Source organism: Cupressus sempervirens, chromosome 4 (genome assembly GCF_028749045.1).
Source record: "Cupressus sempervirens isolate cs-2001-9-10 chromosome 4, ASM2874904v1, whole genome shotgun sequence".
In the NCBI taxonomy this organism is placed as follows: Eukaryota; Viridiplantae; Streptophyta; class Pinopsida; order Cupressales; family Cupressaceae; genus Cupressus; species Cupressus sempervirens.
Window position 1 is genome coordinate 660,165,642 of NC_143121.1, and position 20,201 is coordinate 660,185,842.

The following is a 20,201-nucleotide window of genomic DNA, read 5'->3' on the forward strand; positions in this document are numbered from 1 at the left end:
TCTTGAGTACCTTTAAAGGCAATAATATTTTTCTTATGATGGAAAAATTGCTTACTATTCCTAGTTATGGAATGCATTCCATGGAGTTGCTTTGTTCATTGTAGAAACAAAGAAAGAAATTAAAATAATGATAATGAATATCTAAATTAGAAGAATGACGCTTAATTATTCTGTCAGCTATCAATGAAACAGGGAATGAAAATACAAATGAATGGCTAGACAATGAAAAACCAGTAATATGAAACTAATAAGGTTTGTAGAAAGAACAGTGTTCTATTACAAATAGCAATGTGAAATGAAAATCTATCACTGAAGAAGATGGATCTATGGATAAAAATTTAATTTCAATTTTTGTTTTGACTGTAGTCCTTCGTTCCTGAAAATAGTTTTCTAGGTTTTGCGAGGGTGAGATACCCATGCAGAGATCAGCAGACAATTTTTATGATTGATTTTCTAAGGGGTTCTGCCATAAACTTTGCACTGCAGAAAGTGTGTCCATTTTATGGTTTATATAGACTGGGGCTTTGTTCTGATCCGCTTATTTCTTTTAGAATTATCAACGGTTCTTTTAACTTGCGCTTTAGGAATGGTTCTATGTTTCCTAGTTTAGCCCCCTGTTATTAATGTCTTGTATTTCCTAGATCTGTAGTTTGATTTATGTTCAATTTTTTTCTTTGTTTGTTGAAGTCATCTTATCATATCTGATTAGTTTTTTTAACTTCAATATAATGTTTTTCGACTTTTTAAAATGTGTTTATTAGTTCCAATTGAATTTGTCTAATGAGCTTCAAAGAGAAGATGGGCTTTCTGTATCTGCTATCAATGGATGCAGAAGCCATATCACAGAAGGGCTTTCAAAAAAATTATAAACACTAACAATTATCTGCCATCTGTAAATGAATAATGTTTCTTCTGTAAACATATGAATGCCAAAATCAAATGTTTTTGTGGTCTCTTTTTGGACATTAATAAATTTATCTTATCTTCTATTATACGTGACATGTCTTTAATGTGGATTGTTTCTGTTAGACATGCCAAATGATATCTATATATATGTGCAGGTTCATTTGAAGGCCACTCCACAAAAGGAAGGTTTCCTCCACATAGTTGGTGTGAAGTGGTTGTTGTCAGGTACTGTAATGGTGCGATGTGATTTTGTGTCGGAGATACCCGTGAAGAAGAGGACGAAAGGCAGGACAAAGGATTCTATGGAGCATCCACATAAATGCCTAAATTTTTCTGTACTACAGGTGCAAGCTGATATCATATTTTGTGAAGCTTTTTATTCAGAGTAAATGGCATTTGTGCACATATTTTTTCGAAGGCTATTTGACTTGCATTCAATGCTTTGTGTTATATACAGTCTTTGCCTAGGCTTGAGGGTACAATACATCAAATGCCAACCAGAACTAGTGTTGGAGAACTTAGACGTTTAGTATTGGAGCTTTCAAATCGATCAACCACAACAATAAAGGTACCTATCCTTCTGAAGATGAGCAATATGAAACAAAAATGCATTGTTTATTGTTAATTAGGTTCTTGATGTGCTTAGAATGTATAGATAGAGGATAGTTTTTTTAACTCAAATCTGTTGGAAAATGCATGAAATTATAATCTGACTTTTGGATTAGGTGAAATATTTACAATATCAAAATCATTCTTTCTAAATCTCGGACTTCATCATTTTATTTCAGGATACCAAATTGAAGATTAACCACCCACGATTTCTCATGGTTGGAAATTTGGAAGATCTGGACGCTGAATTTCCTGTTTGTCTAGAAACCCAACAGAAGAATAAAATTGATACAATATGTGGCAATGAATATGATTCAGGCATCATGACCAATTCTAGCAACTTCATCTTCACTTTTCCTAAGGTTCTGTATCATTATTTTCAGATAGATGGTTATTGTTTTAAATCTGCAATTTTGCAATTTAAAGATGAAAAAGAATAACAAAAGCCTGCTTACCATCAGGATTTCAAAATTGAAGGGGGATCCACAATCTTATGGCCTCTTTGGTTACATACGGGCGAAGCAGGCAGTGTATCTTTGAACATATCAATCTACTATGAAACTGAAAAAGCATCAGAACAAATGGCTTATCGCACACTGCGAATGCATTATGATGTACAGGTAATTCCTTTGTCGATTCTTTTTATGAAGCAATTAAAATTGCTACATTGTTCTACTTATAACCTTACACTTCTACGTACAAAGAAGAAACTTAGTGAAAACAGCAGAGCATTCCTGGAACAGTTTCTTTCACATTATTTTGCATTTTACTCCTTGCAATGTTGGAAGAGGACCTGTTGACATTGTTACCCTCAAATTTTGGCAACTTATTTGTGTACGCTAATTTTGTTCAAAATAAGCTCAGCTCCACACTGAATGAGTAGCACATCCTTTGTTTATTGGAAATTGAAATGGATCATCATTATATTTTTGGATGCTGTGTGAATTAATTGATAGTAGGTTCATGTTTTTGTCCATTGGTTTTGAAAATTTGACATCTTTATGTAGATTCTTTACCATAATATAGTTTTTGCTTTATCACATTGAGCTGGCACGTGCTATGTCAAATAATGGTAGAGTTAGATGAACATCTTGAAAGTTGATTGCCAATTTTGAGCCTGTAACATATTATCATATGCCAAAGATAACCTACGTTAATATGTCCAACAGGTTGAGTTGTTGTCAGTCAAGATTTCAGGGTCTCAATAATTTATGTTAGTATTACGGTTTACCAAAGTAAATGAAATTTATCTCTTGGGATTCATTATTTTTGGTATGAACTAGGGTATTAGACTAAGCTGCTGGACCTGGTAGGGAATCTGTGCATACTGAGATATATGGAGTGATATTCCATATTAGTATAATATTAATTTAGATTTTCTTACATCTGTATAAAAATTAATGTATGAATCTAAGTTGTTGGTTTGGCTTCAAAGAACTCATTCGCCAGTATGGCACAATATATATATATGTGTGTGTGTGTGTGTGTGTGTGTGTGCGCGTATGTGTGTGTGTGTGTGTGTGTGGACATATATATATATGCAGCCTAGAAGCATGAATCAAGATTAGAATGTCACACAGTATCATAAATATTAAAAACAACAAAAACACCACAAACTTGTATCCATAGCATCATGTCAACATCGAAACATTAAAATTATAATATCGAGTTCAAGCATCATATCAACAATTGGAACTTTATACTAAAACTCAATCATCCATAGTATTATCTTCTTCTTCTTCTTCAATGGCATTAGTCGATTCACAAACAGTGTTGATGCCAATGGGATCAGCTGCACTAATAACATTCTCACTTTCCAAGTCCTCATATACTTATTTCTTTTTCACAGTATAGAGAGTTATTTGCTTTTAATTGACATCCTACTTGAAAAATGTTCAAAAAAAGTAGCTCACAACTCTCTTCGCCTATTGAAGATAACATAATTCATCACTGTAGAGAGCTTGCAATTAATTGGATAGGGGTCATCATGAACAATTCGACATAAAAATTTCATAGGAGAAATCTTGAGGGCTAGTTTAATTTGATTTAATATATATCTGAATTTCAGAAAATTTTGTTTTGTAATGCTAAAAGATCTTATTCAAATTCTGTAATAAATTAATAATTGTTTCCTGCACTAAATTATAGAACATTTGTCAGTGGAAATGTACTTGGTTCACTCTGGTCTGCCTGGGTCTGCCCTGGTGCAATCAGACCCAAACTGGGACCTAGTTCAAATTGGACCCATACCCAGGGTTCGAAGTAGGTGAACCAATAGTTATAAAAGAGTAATACTCATAATTGGCAATACTCAAAATGCTTGTGTTTGAAAAAAAGATAATATTTATAAAGTCATTATTCATTGATTAGTCAAATGTCAATACACAATGAAACGTAATGCTGTTTCTTTTCCATTGGTTATGTTTACATTTTGATATGCTGCTTCTCTAATATTAATAGCAATTAATCATATGCTATATCATTTACTTTGAGTAAGTGTTTGTGAGCAATCCTTGAGAAAGTTTGCAGTTCCAACTCCAAAATTGTTCTAAATTAATTTCATCATTTTTTAAGTTTGGTGCCCTTGTAATGTTTTTAACTTTTTTGTTATCGAAGTTGTAAAAAGAAAAAAACATGTTTATCTTTTGGACCTGTCTGTGTTCACCTAGTTATACCTATGTTACCACGTCTTGCTGTTTACCCTCCCATACACTGCTGCTCCTGATACAGGTCTCAGCTTGGTGCTGGGTTTACCTGGGTTTTGCCTATGGTCCATTACTGGTACCCCTAGTATCTCATGCAGAGGACCCTGGGCTAACCCCAGGCCAACCCAGCTCTGAAGTGGACCTGGGTAGGTAGCAGGACTTGGTAGCAAGCATATTAGATCAATCAGAATGATAATATTTGTTGATAAGAGTACTTATTTTAGTCAGGGTCTATTTTAAGTTTATCTTATGATTATCATTAATTTCTACAGTTGGATACATTTGAAAAAGTAATACAGGTGTTCAATGCTTGCATTCTAAAATTCTCATTAGAAAAATCTATTCACTTTTCGTCTGTGCTGCGCTTTATTTTCCCTAGCTTGGATTTTAATCTTATTCTAGATTTATATGAAAAAAACTAGCTGTTTCATCTGGAGATCATTTTGTAGCTATGTTTCATTGAGGCCTTTTGAACGCTTTTAATTAGATTGCAGGATATTTCTTTGAAGATCATATATTACTCTTGAAAGCTGATATTGGTGTCTAAGAGATTTCATTGTATTCCTTGTCAGGTTGTTCCATCATTGGATTTATCCGTGCACATCACTCCCTGCCCTTCAAATCTGCAGGAGTTTCTTTTACGGCTGGATATTCTTAACCAAAATACTTCTGAGAGCTTTTGGCTTCGTCAAATATCTTCTGTTGGAATGCAATGGAAACTTGCCTCTTTACAGCCATCTTCATTTGATATAAATGCATGTGATAACAATTCTGAAACAAGTGCCCCAAACACTGCTTACCTGTCAGCATCTGTCTGCCCATCACAACTTTTACCTCCAGGCCAGGCGCTGTCTCTTTTTTTCAAGCTTGTGGTTTGTATTTTAATCTATTCATCTGTTATAATCTGTAAACCAGTTTTAATTTTATAGAAGAGGGGAACATTATTGAGAATATGTGCTTATATCTAGGGTTGTGGTGGTTGAGTGCAAGTCTCAGTTATTTTTAATTTAAAGATGTACATTTTCGGCCTCTTTTATATTCTCTTTATCCCTACTTATAGAATGATTCCTGCGTTAAAATATATTAAGATTCATTGTTGAAAAACTCAGACTTGGAAATTACTCAGCATGCCCAGAACTTATAAAAACTCGGACCTCGGAAAAAACTCGGCAATAACTTGTCAGATTTATTGAACATTCTAAATACAGATTTTTTTTAAAATATTCTGAAAAACCATGCATTAGTAAAGTTTTAGAGCATATTATTAATTAGTAGACATTAACTTTCGACAGTCCATAGCTATTATGTTTTATGTTTCTGGATTTTGCTGTGTCAATTTTATTTGCATCAATGTTTCAGATCATACTCAATGATCCATTATCAGGATGGAGGAGAGCTGCATGAAGGAGTTGAAGAAGATTGCAGACCCTTCTCCCGTTCTTTTATATCCAACTGGGTCTGCAATCTTCTTCAACTCTTTCATGCAGCTATCTTTCATCCTGATGATGGATCGATCATTGAGTATGGTCTGAAACATTAATACAAACAAAATGGACACAGTAAAATCCAGAAACATACAACATAATATTATTAATTTTCATCATACGTAAATCAAAACTAGAATTAACACTTATTATAGACCCCTATAGAATTGAGGGGCAGCCAAACTTTTATGGCTTATGCCATTTTCACAAGTTTAGCATTTGAGAGTTAAATTAGGTGTTTGGCATTTTTTTTTTGTTTATAAAAATGTTTTTAAAATAGTTTAAGCCACTTTTATAGAAGTGCATATGCTTCTTGTAGAATTGAGTAAGTTTTTTTTGTTTTGTTTAGAAAAATGTTTTTAAAATGGTTTAAGCCACTTTGTATAGAAGTGCTTATCCTACTTTTCATTGAGGGATTTGTAGAGAGTTTGAAAGGATGGGTGAAGACTTTTGAGCCTTAGACCTTACAAGAGGCAATGAAGAAGGCAAGGAATCTAAAGCTATCCACTCCACACAACAAGTTTGTGCCAAAGCCCTTTGCATCAGGTAATGACAATAAAGCAACACCTAAAAGAATTGAAATTTCAGATTCAAAGAAACCAATGGCAAACCCCTTAGATCAAGAAACTCTTAAGGGGTCATTGTTCGTTCATACCTGTCTCATGGCTGGTCTCACATGCTTTGCATCTCTCTTGGCTCCTTCAATGTGGGTTCACATTGGCTTTGCATCAGTCAGAGCATCAGTTGGCTAGGGAGGACATGATTTGTTGGCTTTGTAGTTTGGGGGAAGCAGGCCCAGAGACAAACTTCATCTTTGGTTGCCCCATCTACTATGAGATCAGGGGAAGATTTTTTTGTTTGTTCAGAGAGACCCAATCTCTTTCATCCTTCAGCTGCATGGATCAGCAGTCCCTTGTGCTCTATCTTTAAGAAGCCCTTAGGCTTCCAGACCACTCTTTTCAGCATCTGCCCCCCCCCCACAGCCGTTCTCCAATCCGCTTATAACTTCTTTCTTCCTGGTTGTATCTCCACCCCCTCATGGGTTACCAAGAAGCTGCTTGTTCTCCCTTCAGGGCCTATCAGATCGGTGGGACCTCGCAGGACATCCACACAACAACAATCTCCATTCTTTTCCTCCCTATCTGTGGGGACAACTCAGGGCACCTTCTTGCCCTTCGGACTATCCCTTAGTTCTGGATTTTTTCTCGGTTGCTTTGTGTAGTTGGTTCTTTGGTTTGTCTTTGTTTTTGGTTGTTCCATTTGTCTTGTTTTTCCTCAGAAACTGCTTGATGTTCCTAATTTGGATTGGTCCTTTTCTTGTGTTTGGCAGTCCCTTGGACCCTTTGCTGGTCTTTTATTGGATATTAATAAATATATCTTATCTTAAGTATCTATGAATGATAAGCTCTTTTTATTGTCGGTGTCCTTATGATGAAAAACATTAATATCCTATGTAATGTCCCCCGTAAAATAAGATTTAATAATTAATAGTAATTGAATAATAGAATATAAAAATAATAAATATAGTAAGAAAGATCCTGAAATCGGGATCTTCCTAATATCAACAAAATCATAGTTACCGGTCGAACCATTATTGAAGATGATTGAATAGGAAAAAGAAAAATCTAACGGACATCATTCTGAGATATGTCACCAAGACACAATTAGCAGAATCAATGAAAAGCGTAGTCAACTCCGGAACTAGAGTCATTGTTTTTAATCCTAAGCAAGTCATGCTTTATGTCTCAGCATATGAACTGTTAAACAACAAAGATATTGTAATAGAGAGGGGCCTTGTTCGATCACACAAATCTCAACTATCAATGCATAATCAATATGATTAGGGAACATAAAAGGGGATAGGACATGACTCTTGACATTTAAAAGATGCAAACTTTCGATAAAGAAATATACGTAAGTATAAATTCAATTGGGAAGAATAGGGGAATGGACAGAGAATGGTGGGAAGACAGCCAAATCGATCTCAAAAAGAAGCAAATCCTGAAGACAGACACATACAGCCATTGGATTGTAAGAAAGGTATACAGACAGCAATCTGAAGAAGCATAATAACAGCGATAATGACCAAGACAATCTTTGGCAGTCACTAAGAAAAGAATAGTAAGGGAGCTATAGGATATACATCAGCCAAATATATAAGTTGAAAATAAAAGAACAATATTCATGTATCTCAGGATGTATACATTTATATCTCTATTCCATATTCACTGGCAAGCATTGAACAATCACATAAGTCAGAAGTTCATACAAATTGCAAGGGTCTGATTTCAGAGATATTTGATCCACGTGGATATCATCTAATCAATATTTTCTTGCACTCTCAGATGAACTAATACTCAGATTTAGGAGGCTTGGTCTGTGAGATTATAATAGATGAAGGATGACATTTCAGTAAATAACAATAATGTTGGGATGATAGAATAATGAAAGTTTAAGTTGCATCAAGACAAAATGGTGTGATTGGTATATCAAGTTGATTTCCATAAATCTTAAAAGGGCATGACTAACTTAATAAAATGAATTTTCTTATAGGCAGATAAACGTATCAAGTGTACTGGCATAGAGATCTGCAGCACTATTAATGATATACGACATTGGGGTGAGGAAGTATAAAACTTATAATTCATTGACGACCTCATCATATGAATTCACACGAGTAAAGTAAAGATAGTCCCCTTCTATAAGATATATATAATGAAAGAGGGAAATTTTGAATGATCAATAAATATACTCTCAGATCATCTTCTACGAATTCCAATATGGATGTATCACTTTTAGCTCAAACTATATACAACTCTTAGTAAGAAGAAACATTTCTTGGCACTTGTCCTGAATTTTCAAGCTATTAAAATAGGGGACATTACATCCTATGAGGCCTAAGGGAAAAAAAACAGATGGAATGGTTCTATCATGATGAATACAAGTCTGATTTAGATTGTAATAACCCCAACCGGTTATAACTTCATCAAACACCAAATTCTTTTATAATTTAGTTGTTTGACATTTCGTCATCAAACACATTGCAAGCAAACTCTGATACTACTATAATAACTCGACTGGCTCTCAAACAATTTGTGCTGAAGAATTGATTTCTTTTCTTTTTTGTTCTTGAGGTTTTGCAATTTTGATACAATAATATAGCAGAAAACTAGAAGATTTTGCAATAATAATTTCAACTCAAATATTTAGATATTACATAGGGAATATACAGCTGAAAAATTCCAGATTTCAATATCAACTTAGAGATTGAGTGTTTTCACAAAATACCAACAACTCAGTTGATAAAATATCCTCTATTATCTAAATCAACAATACTCAGAAAAATTAGAAGTTACAATCCATGAACTTATAGGTAAGACATGCCTTGAAACCCTCTGAAATGAAGACTAGCAGCAACAAAGAGTTCTTCGACAAACAAATGCAACTGCAGATTTGGAAAATGTTGCTCCCAAAGTGTAGATAGAAAATAACATCCTAGATATAAATTGGCACTCAACCAACTCCAAATTAACCAGCACACAATTTGATATAACATTTCTAGTGAATCCTTTCACAAATTCCAGAACAACCTCCAACAGCAAAAAAAAATTAAACTTTTCCTTAGCAATAGTTAATACAGTAGGAGAAATGAAAAATCGTATACCTTAGCACAATTGCCAAGCAATCTCAAAATTGAATCTACAATACTTCAATTGTAGATCTCAAACCCTTATACTTCAGCAAGGGCACAAAATTTTAAAATTTCAGAAGTGTCACAAAGACAACAAAGAAAGATAAGATAATCAAATAATTGGATGCTTTTCTCATCAAACGTCCTCATATTTATAATCTCCAAATGGCACCAGTTTCCCAAAAGAACTCCACTTAAGAAGCTTTCTCTACCTCAAAAAATGACCTTTTCCACCATAACTTTTTATTTTGACATGCAAGACCATTGTTTCTTGTTCCCACGATTTAAAACTTTTTCTCCCAATTCCAACAAGCTATGATACTGAGGTGACCGACCAACAAAACCAACAAAAATAACAACCTCAGCTTATTATGATGAATAATAATAATTCACCCATCTTGTGAAAACAACTGAAGAAGCATAGAATTGAAATATGACAACACCAAAGTGATCGTGATGATGAAAGACAATGAATGAACCTGACGGGGTGACTTACTATAAATAGACACTCCCTCCAAGATTCTTGGAGCCCAAACTGGAAGCCCGAAATAAAAACTAAGAGCATCACCCAACTCCACTAACTCAATTGAGCTCAATCGGAACCAATAGTTTGACTTACTATAAATAGTAAGTCCCTCAATTAGAGCCAAAACACAGCATAGGCTGCTGAAAAGCCTAAAACCCCACAACTGAGACCCTCAAATCCCACTATTACTTCATGAGGGTCACAATGGTGAACTGACCAAGCCAACTGCAGGAACCCACTAAAACTGAGGACATTACATAGATGAACAACAAGTTGATCATGATGAAGTAGGGGTTGATGGTGAAGATAGTGATGGGAAAGAGTTGGTGAATCAAGCCTTAAGGTGGTATATCTTTCTAGTGAAAGAGGGGTCATTTAGGATGCATGCACTTCTCGTAGGGCAACGAATGGTTATTTTGTTGGATGGTAGTGTTACTCATCATTGATACACTGTTAGTACCTAGGCAAGGCATTCAAACGGAGGGGTTTGATGGCATTAGAGTGAAGGTAGTAGATGATTACACTCTCAAGTGTAAGAGGATGATTTTTGAGCTTCCCACAAGTTTGAATAATTTTGATTTCAATGAAGATTTCTATGTGACTAGCATAGGGAGTACAAACATTGTACTGGGTAGGAGTTGGTTACATACTATTGAGGCATTTTATCTCAATCTCAGAGATGTTGAGATGCGATTTGAGGTTGATGATAGACTCCATGTTTTAAAGGGACAGTTTGAGAATTATTTCATGTAGACATATGGAGAGGGTTATTGGGATGATTCAATTGAGTGGGCAAAAGAGTATAGTTTGATGCCTACTCTTATGAGACAGATAAATCATTTTATTACCCAGATATTTAGGAGCTCGGAATTAACACTCCAAAGTATTTAGTGACGTTCCTCCTTGTAGACCATCGAATATGGGTATTGAGCACATCATGAGTTAGAAGAGGGCACTGAGCCAATTGTGATCACTCCTTATGGGCATCCCAAGCAGCTAAAAGATGAAATCAAGAATACCATTAGAGATTTTTTTAGCTATGGGACACATTAGGTCGAGTAAGTCTCCTTTTGACTCACTGGTTGTGTTGGTGAAGCAAGTCAGATTGAGGATGTGCATTGACTATTGGATGTTGCACAAATAGATAGCTAAGATAGGTATTTGATTCCTCCCATAGATAAGATTATTGATGAGCTAAATGATGCTCGTTTGTTCTCGGAAATTGATTGGAGGATAAATCATTGATAGATTAAAGTCAGGGAGCAGGATATAGAGAAGTCCTCTTTCAGATGTCATTGCAGGCATAACACTAGAGTTTCTAGTTATGCGATTTGGCTTAACCAATGCACTAGCTAGGTTCTAGTCCACCATGAATAGGGTCTTCCACAACACCTTGAGTTCTTTGACGATATACTGGTTTACAGTAAAACATGGGAGAATCATCCGACTAATCTAGATACAGTTCTAAGTATACTTGACATGGAGTCCTTGTATGTGAAGGAGTAAAAATGTGCTTTGGGTTTGCCCGAGTTGTTGTATTAGGGTCATATTGTCAGTGCAAAGGGTGTATCCATGGATCTCAAGAAGGTTCACACTATCATTGAGTGGGCTACCCCTGAAAGTTTGACTCATCTCAGAGGATTTGTTGAATTGTGTGCTTTCTACCATGGATTTGTAAATGTTATCTCACAACATGCTACACCTCTTACAAATTTGATCCGAAAAAGGGGCCTTCTTATGGACTCCTCAAGTACATGAGTGTTTACTGTTTTGAGAAGTTCAAACAACTTATGACTTCATGCTTAATGTTAGTTTTGCCCAATTTCTTAGGCCTTTTGAGATACATTGTGATGCACGACCACCATTCTATTGCTTATGAGAGTAGGAAGCTCGAAGGTCCAAAGAGACCTTTCAATGTGTACGATAAGGAGATCTTGGCCACTGTGCATGATTTGGCCTAGCTCAGGCAATACTTGTTAGTAAATTTTGCAAAAAAAAATTGATCATTAGAACCTAAATCATTTCCTTGGACAACAAGATTTGAATGAGCATCAATAGAAGTGGGCAGTCTTATGATTTCGACATATCTTATGTCAAGGGGACAAAAAATATTGTAGTTGTTGCTCATGTAGGGTGCCCTCATTTGAACTCTATTTTTGAGATATTAGAGAATTGGAGGCACTTGATCATTGCAGAGTGTGCCAAGGACAAGTGAGCTTCTAGTATTGTTAATGGGAGTATTCAGGGCAGAAAATACTTTCTTGTAAATCAACTCATTATTTACAAGGGAAGGATACTTTTGGCCCTAGAATCGGGTTTTAATTAGATAGAACTGAGGACCTTTCATGACTCTCCATTAGTGGATTATCCTGGATTCTTCAAGACTTATAGATCAGTTTGGGAGAGATTTGCATGGAAGGGTCTTAAGGCTTATGTTTTGCTGCATGTTAGGGAGTTCTCTATGTGTCAGTAGAATAAACAAGAGCATACTTATCCTACTAGACTTCTTCACTCACTTACTATTCCTAAGAGGAAGTGGGAGTGTATTTCCATGAACTTTATAGTGGGATTGCCAAAAGCCCAAGGCAAAGACATAATCTGCATGGCGGTTGATCGGTTGACAAGTATGCACACTTCTTCCCGATTACTACCACTTATACAAGTACACAATTGGTAGAGCTAATTTTCCCCGAGGTATCCAAGTTGCATGATTTATCTTATATTATCGTCAATGATAGAGACAATCAGCCTATGCTCCACTTGTGATAGGAGCTATACAAATTATGAGGAACCAAGTTGACTTCGAGTACGAGCTACCACCTTCAAACAAATGGCTAGACAGTGATAGTCAATAAATGGGTGGAAGATTACCTCCAGAACTATGTGGCACGGCAGCAAAAAGCCTTGGTGAATTGACTTCATCTATGTGAGTTTTGTTATAATTCCACTTAACATATGCCTATCTGGATGTCTCCCTTCATTGCATTATATGGCTATGATGCGCAAAGCTTCCTGGATTTGTTAATCAGGGACAACGGGGTGCCTAGTGTCAGTGATTTTCTGCAGGGTAATCAGGACATCATGAGGCCTTGCGTGATAATATTTAGAGGGCTTAAAATCAGTAGATGTTAATCAACAGAGAGTTGTGTGTTCGTTTCAGACTGCTGACATGGTATAGTTGATGTCGCAACCTTATAGACAGTCTACTCTTGGAGGAGTGGACTTGAGAAGCTCAAGTCTCTCTATCATGGTCCTTTTTGGATCATCCAATAGGTTGGCGAGGTTTCTTATGAGCTTGATCTGCTGGCAAATATGAGGGTGCATAATGTCTTCCATTTTTCATGCGTCAAGAAGGCATTTCCTTGTCCTATTTTACCAGCCCTGGATGATGAGGAGAAATTAGAGTTGCTCTCTAAGGCCATCTTGAGACCAAAGAGAGACATCTCTAGAGATGGGTTGTCAGAGATATTTTGGTAAAATGGAAGGACCTGCCGGTGTAGGATGCTACATGGGAGTTAGAGAACATTTTGCAGCATCAAACATTGTGATTGCTTGGGGACAAGCAATCTTTGGGAGGGTAGAATGTAATTTCCCGTTTAGCCAATGGTCGTTGGTGGTGATGTTGGCTCATTATTGCAACCCTCGTGGGCTAACGTAGTGGTTAGAGCGTCTCTGTTGTTCAATCCTCCTTGGCAAAGGTGACATTACTCTTCTTTTTATGGATTGAATCACTTGCAAGGAATGTTGTAAGTCATTTATTAAATTTGATAATTATTAATTAACTTTTACTTAATTAATAATAAAGTGGGAGTAATTGTCAATAATGACTTAATATTTTATATGACCCTTTTTAAATGTGTCTTCACATTTTGAGGAATTATAACTAAATATTATAATTCAAATATTTAAGCTTTATAAAAAGGGAGGGATTAAAATTGAGTATTATAATTCAAACCTTCAATATTTGCAAATTACCGTGAATTTTCATATGTGGAGTGATGCTGAAGCTTGCAGTTTGAGGTGTAAAGAATGAAGACAATTGATCGACTTAGTAAGAAGAGATTATTTAAGCCAATGTTGGACTTCGAACAGGATTCTGCTGCATATTGTGATTTGTGAAATTGATGTTTGAAGAAGTACAAGGGTTTGGAAATTTGCACACTGAAAGAATTGTGAATTTTTTTTAGTTGATTGCTCTTTGTGTTGATTTTCTATATGCCAGAAAATTGTGCCAAATTTTGAAGCAATCAAATCCAGAATATTTGAATTACAGTAGAGGCTCAGAATGTTTCGGGGTTTGAGTTGCTGAGATCATCTTCTACCAAGTTGTGGAGACAGCTGTGACAAATTGCAAATCCTCCTAAGACACTGGATAAGAAATATGGGCTGCCACCATTAGAATTAAGGCCCATGATCTCAGAAGTTATAATGTTGGGCCATGTTTCATATACTAGCATCCACGGCTTAGCTGATGTCTTAGACTGAAGGCTGTGGTTATCATTGATGGAGATCAACATCATTTCTCAGGCTATGAGATTCCTATAGATTTCAGAAATAAATAAAGTGCTATGGTTATTACAACTTACTTGCATTGTGATTTTGCTTGTATCTATGAAATGAATAAGCCTGAGCACATTGTTGAATTTTGATATCAATTTTCTTGCATTCTAATCATTTTAGTTTCTGATAAAAAATAAAAAATAAAAAGCATATAAATCAGAAACACAAGAAACCTTCAAAATTCATATAAAGACCAGTCAGAGAGGCTAGAACATAGCAGGGTTCTTACATCTGCATTCTGTCTTTCTCTTTCTTCACTTCCCAATATTTACGCTTTCTCACTACTCTTTCTTTTTCAGTTATTAATCAAGTTTTAATCTTTTTTCTTCTTCAGGATTACAGTAAATCCCCAGCTTCCAAAGGTTCAGACAATTCTACTTGCTTCCAGCAATTTAGCAGTGATGTAAGACTTGGTCCTCCTAGCAGCAGTGAACCATTGATCGATATTGCTTCTGGGCCTCTTTCAAAGTTCCATCTCGAAGAAAGAATAGCTCAAAAGGTGAGTTTGATTCAAATGCTACTTTGTAGTATAAACTTTAATTTCTTTACATTGACAAATTAAAGTGGTGCCTTTTAAGTCGGGTGTGTTTTGTGGATTTCTGCTGTGTTGGGCATTTATGCTATCGTAATTGAGGAAGATTCAGATTCTGAACCATACAAAAGAAAAAATGAGCCCTTATAGATGTTATGTAAGAGTAACGTAAATGAAGGTAAAACCACTAAAGAGCCTTAACTACACGCCAACTTCAATTGCAAAAAATGGTACTGAAATGCAGTTAAAATTCTGTAAGATTGAATCTGTTCCAGTTGTGAGACAAATCTTGGTTGTGGCAGGTGCATCAATCAATACTGAAGTGCACATTACAAAATTATTAAAAGATAGGTGACATTCGAATTTTGAAAAAGGAAACTGCAGGGCATTATCATTAATTTGGCATTAAAGACAGGCTGTAATGGTTGTAGTAAACTTGGGTGGGAAAACATCCTTGATTTCATTTTGTTAGTAGGTGGGAGTGTCCATTGATGTGCTTAAGATCATCCTTTCTAAACCTTTCTCAAGAGAATCTTTTCCTTATTCACTTGCTAGTCTTCAAAGATCCTAACTATCCCAAAACATCAGGCAAAGCTTCTAGAAATTAGTGTTTCATCTTAGACTTAGGCACTAAATAGATTTTGTTTAAGCAAAATGTGACCATCTATTGCCATTTACTTGTCATGCTTCACATTTTCATTTAAAATTTTAGTAGCGAAGTATTTTTGGTATATTTTGCCTTAATAAAATCCTTTTGATCACTGCAAATGTCAAATATAACAAAAAGTGAGCATTAGGGAAAGAACATTAGCAAGCACTTTGTTTTTGCCTTTCATATATCATATATCATATATGAGTACCATAACCTTGGAGTTTCCTTACCTATTTTTTGTTGCTAGTCATCCAAGTCACATTGACCACTAAATAGGTTTCAAGTCATTGCAGTCTATTTTATCAAGCTTATCAAAGGCTCCTTGTGATGTGTTTATCCATGGTTTAAGTCCTCGCTTTGTCATGACCATAGTTGCAAAAAACTGGCACTAAAAATATTTTGTTTAAGCAAAATGTGACCATCTATTGCCATTTACTTGTCATGCTTCACATTTTCATTTAAAATTTTAGTAGCGAAGTATTCTTGGTATATTTTGCCTTAATAAAATCCTTTTGATCACTGCAAATGTCAAATATAACAAAAAGTGGGCATTAGGGAACGAACATTAGCAAGCACTTTGTTTTTGCCTTTCATATATCATATATCATATATCAGTACCATAACCTTGGAGTTTCCTTACCTATTTTTTGTTGCTAGTCATCCAAGTCACATAGACCACTAAATAGGTTTCAAGTCATTGCAGTCTATTTTATCAAGCTTATCAAAGGCTCTTTGTGATGTGTTTATCCATGGTTTAAGTCCTCGCTTTGTCATGACCATAGTTGCAAAAAACTGTGAATACTCACTTGTGAGCTGGAATTTGCAGCACGCTGAAACACTCATCAAAGGCTTATCAAAGGCTCCTTATGATTAGTTTATCCATGGTTTAAGTCCATTCTCTATCATGAACACAGTTGCAAAACACTCATCAGCAGTTATGCCAATTTTTGCATTAAAAAACATCAATAACTCATGATTTTGCATGAGATGAAAAATAGGTGTAAACTTTCTTCCCACCAAATATTATAGATTTGTATGTGATTTCAAGCCTTTTAGGTTATTATTAAGATGCTGGGATAACTTAAAAGCATGATAATGGAGGTTTTTCATTTTGCCTTCTATTGACTCGGCCCTTGCATGAATATGGTAAGATGATTTGCAAGCACAAACAATTGCTTTATTAGTGTTTGCAGAGCAATTTACAATTATATTTTGATAAAAAGTAATTATTATTATTCTTGTTAGTAGATTCCTTGCTATATTTTGCTTGTGGTTTGTTTGTCGAAACTTGTTGGAAGGCTGAACAAATGTAAAATTTATTTTGATACTCTGCATGTGATGGTTGATATTCTTTGGAAATGTGGAAAGGATGAACAATATTTCTCTTATGACATTTATAATGAGTCTAGGATGATAGCAGAGACTTAGCATTGATTGAGAATTTTAAAATTTGGATTAGATATTTTCATTAAGAATGCCACATCATTGACAAACTGTCAAACTCCACTATCTTTCAGGACTAAGCTTTCTCAGAAATATTGCTACTCATCCTTTGAATGAAATTGTATTTGCTTGAACCTGGGAAATTTTTACTGCAGTGGATTCCCATTCCATGCACCTTTCCATATGAAAAGGATAATAGGAATCCACCATGCTAAAACTCATCAGCACCATGCAGTGGCATGGGAAAATGATTCTTGATTACAGCATCTGAAAAAGATTAATTCCTAAGCATTTTGATGATAAAATGTGGATAGAACTAAGAAGCTAATCACCAATTTTTTAACTACTCACTAGACCCAAACTCCATTCGAGGCAAGGAAACCTGCACAAGAATCCAATGTGTTGCATGGAAATGAAAGTTAAAATTGCAGAAAGCAATCAAACATGTTGTGGCATTGGTGTAAAATGTTCTGACTTATACAAAGTCGGTGTGGGTTTTTGAAGAATATTATTTTCAAAAAAATGTGTATTGTCAAATGTTTGATAAATTTGCTGAGTTTTTCCACCAGTTTTTGCTTAGCCCCCAGGTTTTAAGTTTTTTGGGTCTGCCAATTTACTTTGAATGTGAATTTTCCAATTGGTTTTGACAATTGAGGTTTCCGCTAATGGCAAGAATCCCTTCGTAAACCTTCTATAGTGGTTGATGCATTGCCTCAACTGACCATGGAATACTTGATTCATTGTGGACTGGGAAGTGTCTTCTGCATCGGTCAAGTTGACCAAAATCTTTCCTTGATCAGAATGAATGCGTTGACTACTCAACCTTTATACAGATGGGACTAAGATTAGTAACCAGCACGGTCTCTGGAACTGTCTGTATTGTCGTCTGTCTTCCCATTCTTAAGGTTTATAGCTGGCATTGTCTGTTAGTAGATTCCATGTTGTGAATGGTCACTAGTGTAATTGAAAGTCTAGAAGGTGGTTGGAAGAAGTGCTTCCTTAAAGATTATGGTTTTGCATTTGGTGGATGAGAAAATAACACTAGATATTTCTTACTATTAATATTTTGCCTAGATGCCTGTGTTAGATAATAAACATATATTCCCTTATCATCATGTGGAAGAGTGTTGTGAAATGATAAACATGCAACAAACCTTTTTATGCATCCCAAGTTTAAATTTGTGATGTTATATTCTCAGATCTGTTTTTACCTTTCTTGGTGTTGATCAGAAGCTAAGGCAGAACTCCAGTTATTCTGATACATCGGAAGTCCAGATACAAGAATACGGAGCTGTTGACTTAATTCTGACTGCGGAGCAGCAAGACGAAGCTGGTAGTTTCAGATTAGACAATCTGTCAGATATCCAGCGTATCACTTCTCATCATATCTGTAATTGCAGGCAAGAATTTATCTTTTTTAATGTTTATTTATATGATGGGCAATTTTTCTTTTGTAAAATTTGCAATAACCTTATTATTTTAGAAAAGAAAATTCTTTTACCAAAACAAAAGAAAGAAAAAGAAAATCCTTTTACATTCATCTAACAAGGATTTTCCCCCATTTTCATTTGATGCAGTGTCATGAGTCATTGCCCAATTTGGTGGATAATGGAGGGTCCCAAGAGTGTCTTTCACGACTTCTCTTCAGTTGCATTCTGTGAGATAAAATTTAATTTGAGGATCAGAAATTGTTCAAACGAGAGTATTTCAATTAAAATTGAAACTTCTGACAACAGACCAAAAATAAGTCAGCCAAGTGAATCAGTTCAAGCTTCAGGTATACAGACTCAAAGTGGTTGGCATGACATATCTTTAGAAACTGATGGCATGGGAAAAGCCATCTCAGATCCAGTACAAGGCCATTCTATCATAACATCAAATGAACTTTCTGAGTTCCAGACACTTGTTCCATGCTGTCCATTCATGTGGTGCTCATTAAGTTGTACAAATATCAAAGAATTAAGGTCTTGGTCATCAATTAGTGTTCCCTTATCAATATCCGTCTTTGCCCCAGGAATTTATGATATATCAAGTTACAGGCTAATGTGGAAATTACATCCAAACGTTAGTGATCCTCCTACAAAACTTGGAGCTGGATCTATACCAACAAATAGATTTGATAGCTTTCATCGTCCATTACCAAATATACAGAACGAGATGGAAACAATATCTTCAGGAATGGCCATTGGACATCCTTTTCTTTTAACTGTATTGCAATCATCCTAATTGCAGTTTATATGAGTGTGCAAGGCCAATCTATTGGATTTTCTTGTGCAACACAGAAAATGATTTCAAATGTCTATTTTTTTCTGAACTTATGTTCTTTGTAATCTATGCCATTCAGTTTTCACAAATATTTAATTCTGAGATTTGAGTCCATTATTCAATTTTTTATCCTTTGTTTTTTAGGTTGGATCATATAAAATTTTCAATGTGTTCAATGTCTGAGAATCTGCAGGTTTGTGGTGATGCTTTATCTGTCAATCAAGAATAGCTCAAGAGCCTTCTAAAGGAGGCATTTTGTTTTAGTAAGTTCGTTGTCATCCTGGTGAAATAATATACAGTGATCTGAAATGTTGTCAAAAATTATGATAGTTTTATCCAAAAGCACTGTCATTTTCTCTGGAAGTATGGTGTGATAAAAGTTTCAACACATCCTTAGTTACCGGTTCGAGTACGGATTTGGAAAACCAATTTGCTGGTACGGCAAAATTTTGGAAAGGGTTTTGGGTTTGTTTGTACAAAAACATGTATTTTTTAAAAAAAGTTATATATATATATACATATTTATGAAGCCTAGAAGCATAGAGTATCATAAAATCATATGATTTAATCAGTTAAACAACAAAAACACCGTAGGCATAAACTTTAAACATGTAATCATATCATCATATATTTCAATTTTCAAATTCAACACAAAGATTCAAATTCAAAACATTAAAATTAAATCATGATCTGTGAATCATAACAGCAAGTTCAAGTTTCAACTAATCATAATGTATAAAATTTGAATATTCGTCATATTCATCTTCTTCTTCTTCTTCTTGTCCTCATAGTTCTTCCGCATTAGTTGACTCAGCAATAGAGCTAAAG

At 35.1% G+C, this 20,201-nt stretch overlaps 1 protein-coding gene across 1 annotated transcript in view; it reads left to right on the forward strand.

Annotated features, from left to right (window-relative positions):
- Positions 1-19,462, forward strand: part of LOC149562982 (Tetratricopeptide repeat (TPR)-like superfamily protein) — a 231,449-nt gene extending 211,987 nt beyond the window's left edge. The window contains exons 22-29 of the mRNA XM_089826419.1: positions 1,062-1,250; positions 1,364-1,474; positions 1,695-1,877; positions 1,977-2,135; positions 4,793-5,092; positions 14,816-14,980; positions 18,339-18,508; positions 18,686-19,462. Coding sequence (XP_089682545.1) covers positions 1,062-1,250; positions 1,364-1,474; positions 1,695-1,877; positions 1,977-2,135; positions 4,793-5,092; positions 14,816-14,980; positions 18,339-18,508; positions 18,686-19,334 — 1,926 coding nt within the window. The 3' untranslated portion in view covers positions 19,335-19,462. The remainder of the gene's footprint in view (positions 1-1,061; positions 1,251-1,363; positions 1,475-1,694; positions 1,878-1,976; positions 2,136-4,792; positions 5,093-14,815; positions 14,981-18,338; positions 18,509-18,685) is intronic.
- Positions 19,463-20,201: the final 739 nt, after the last annotated feature.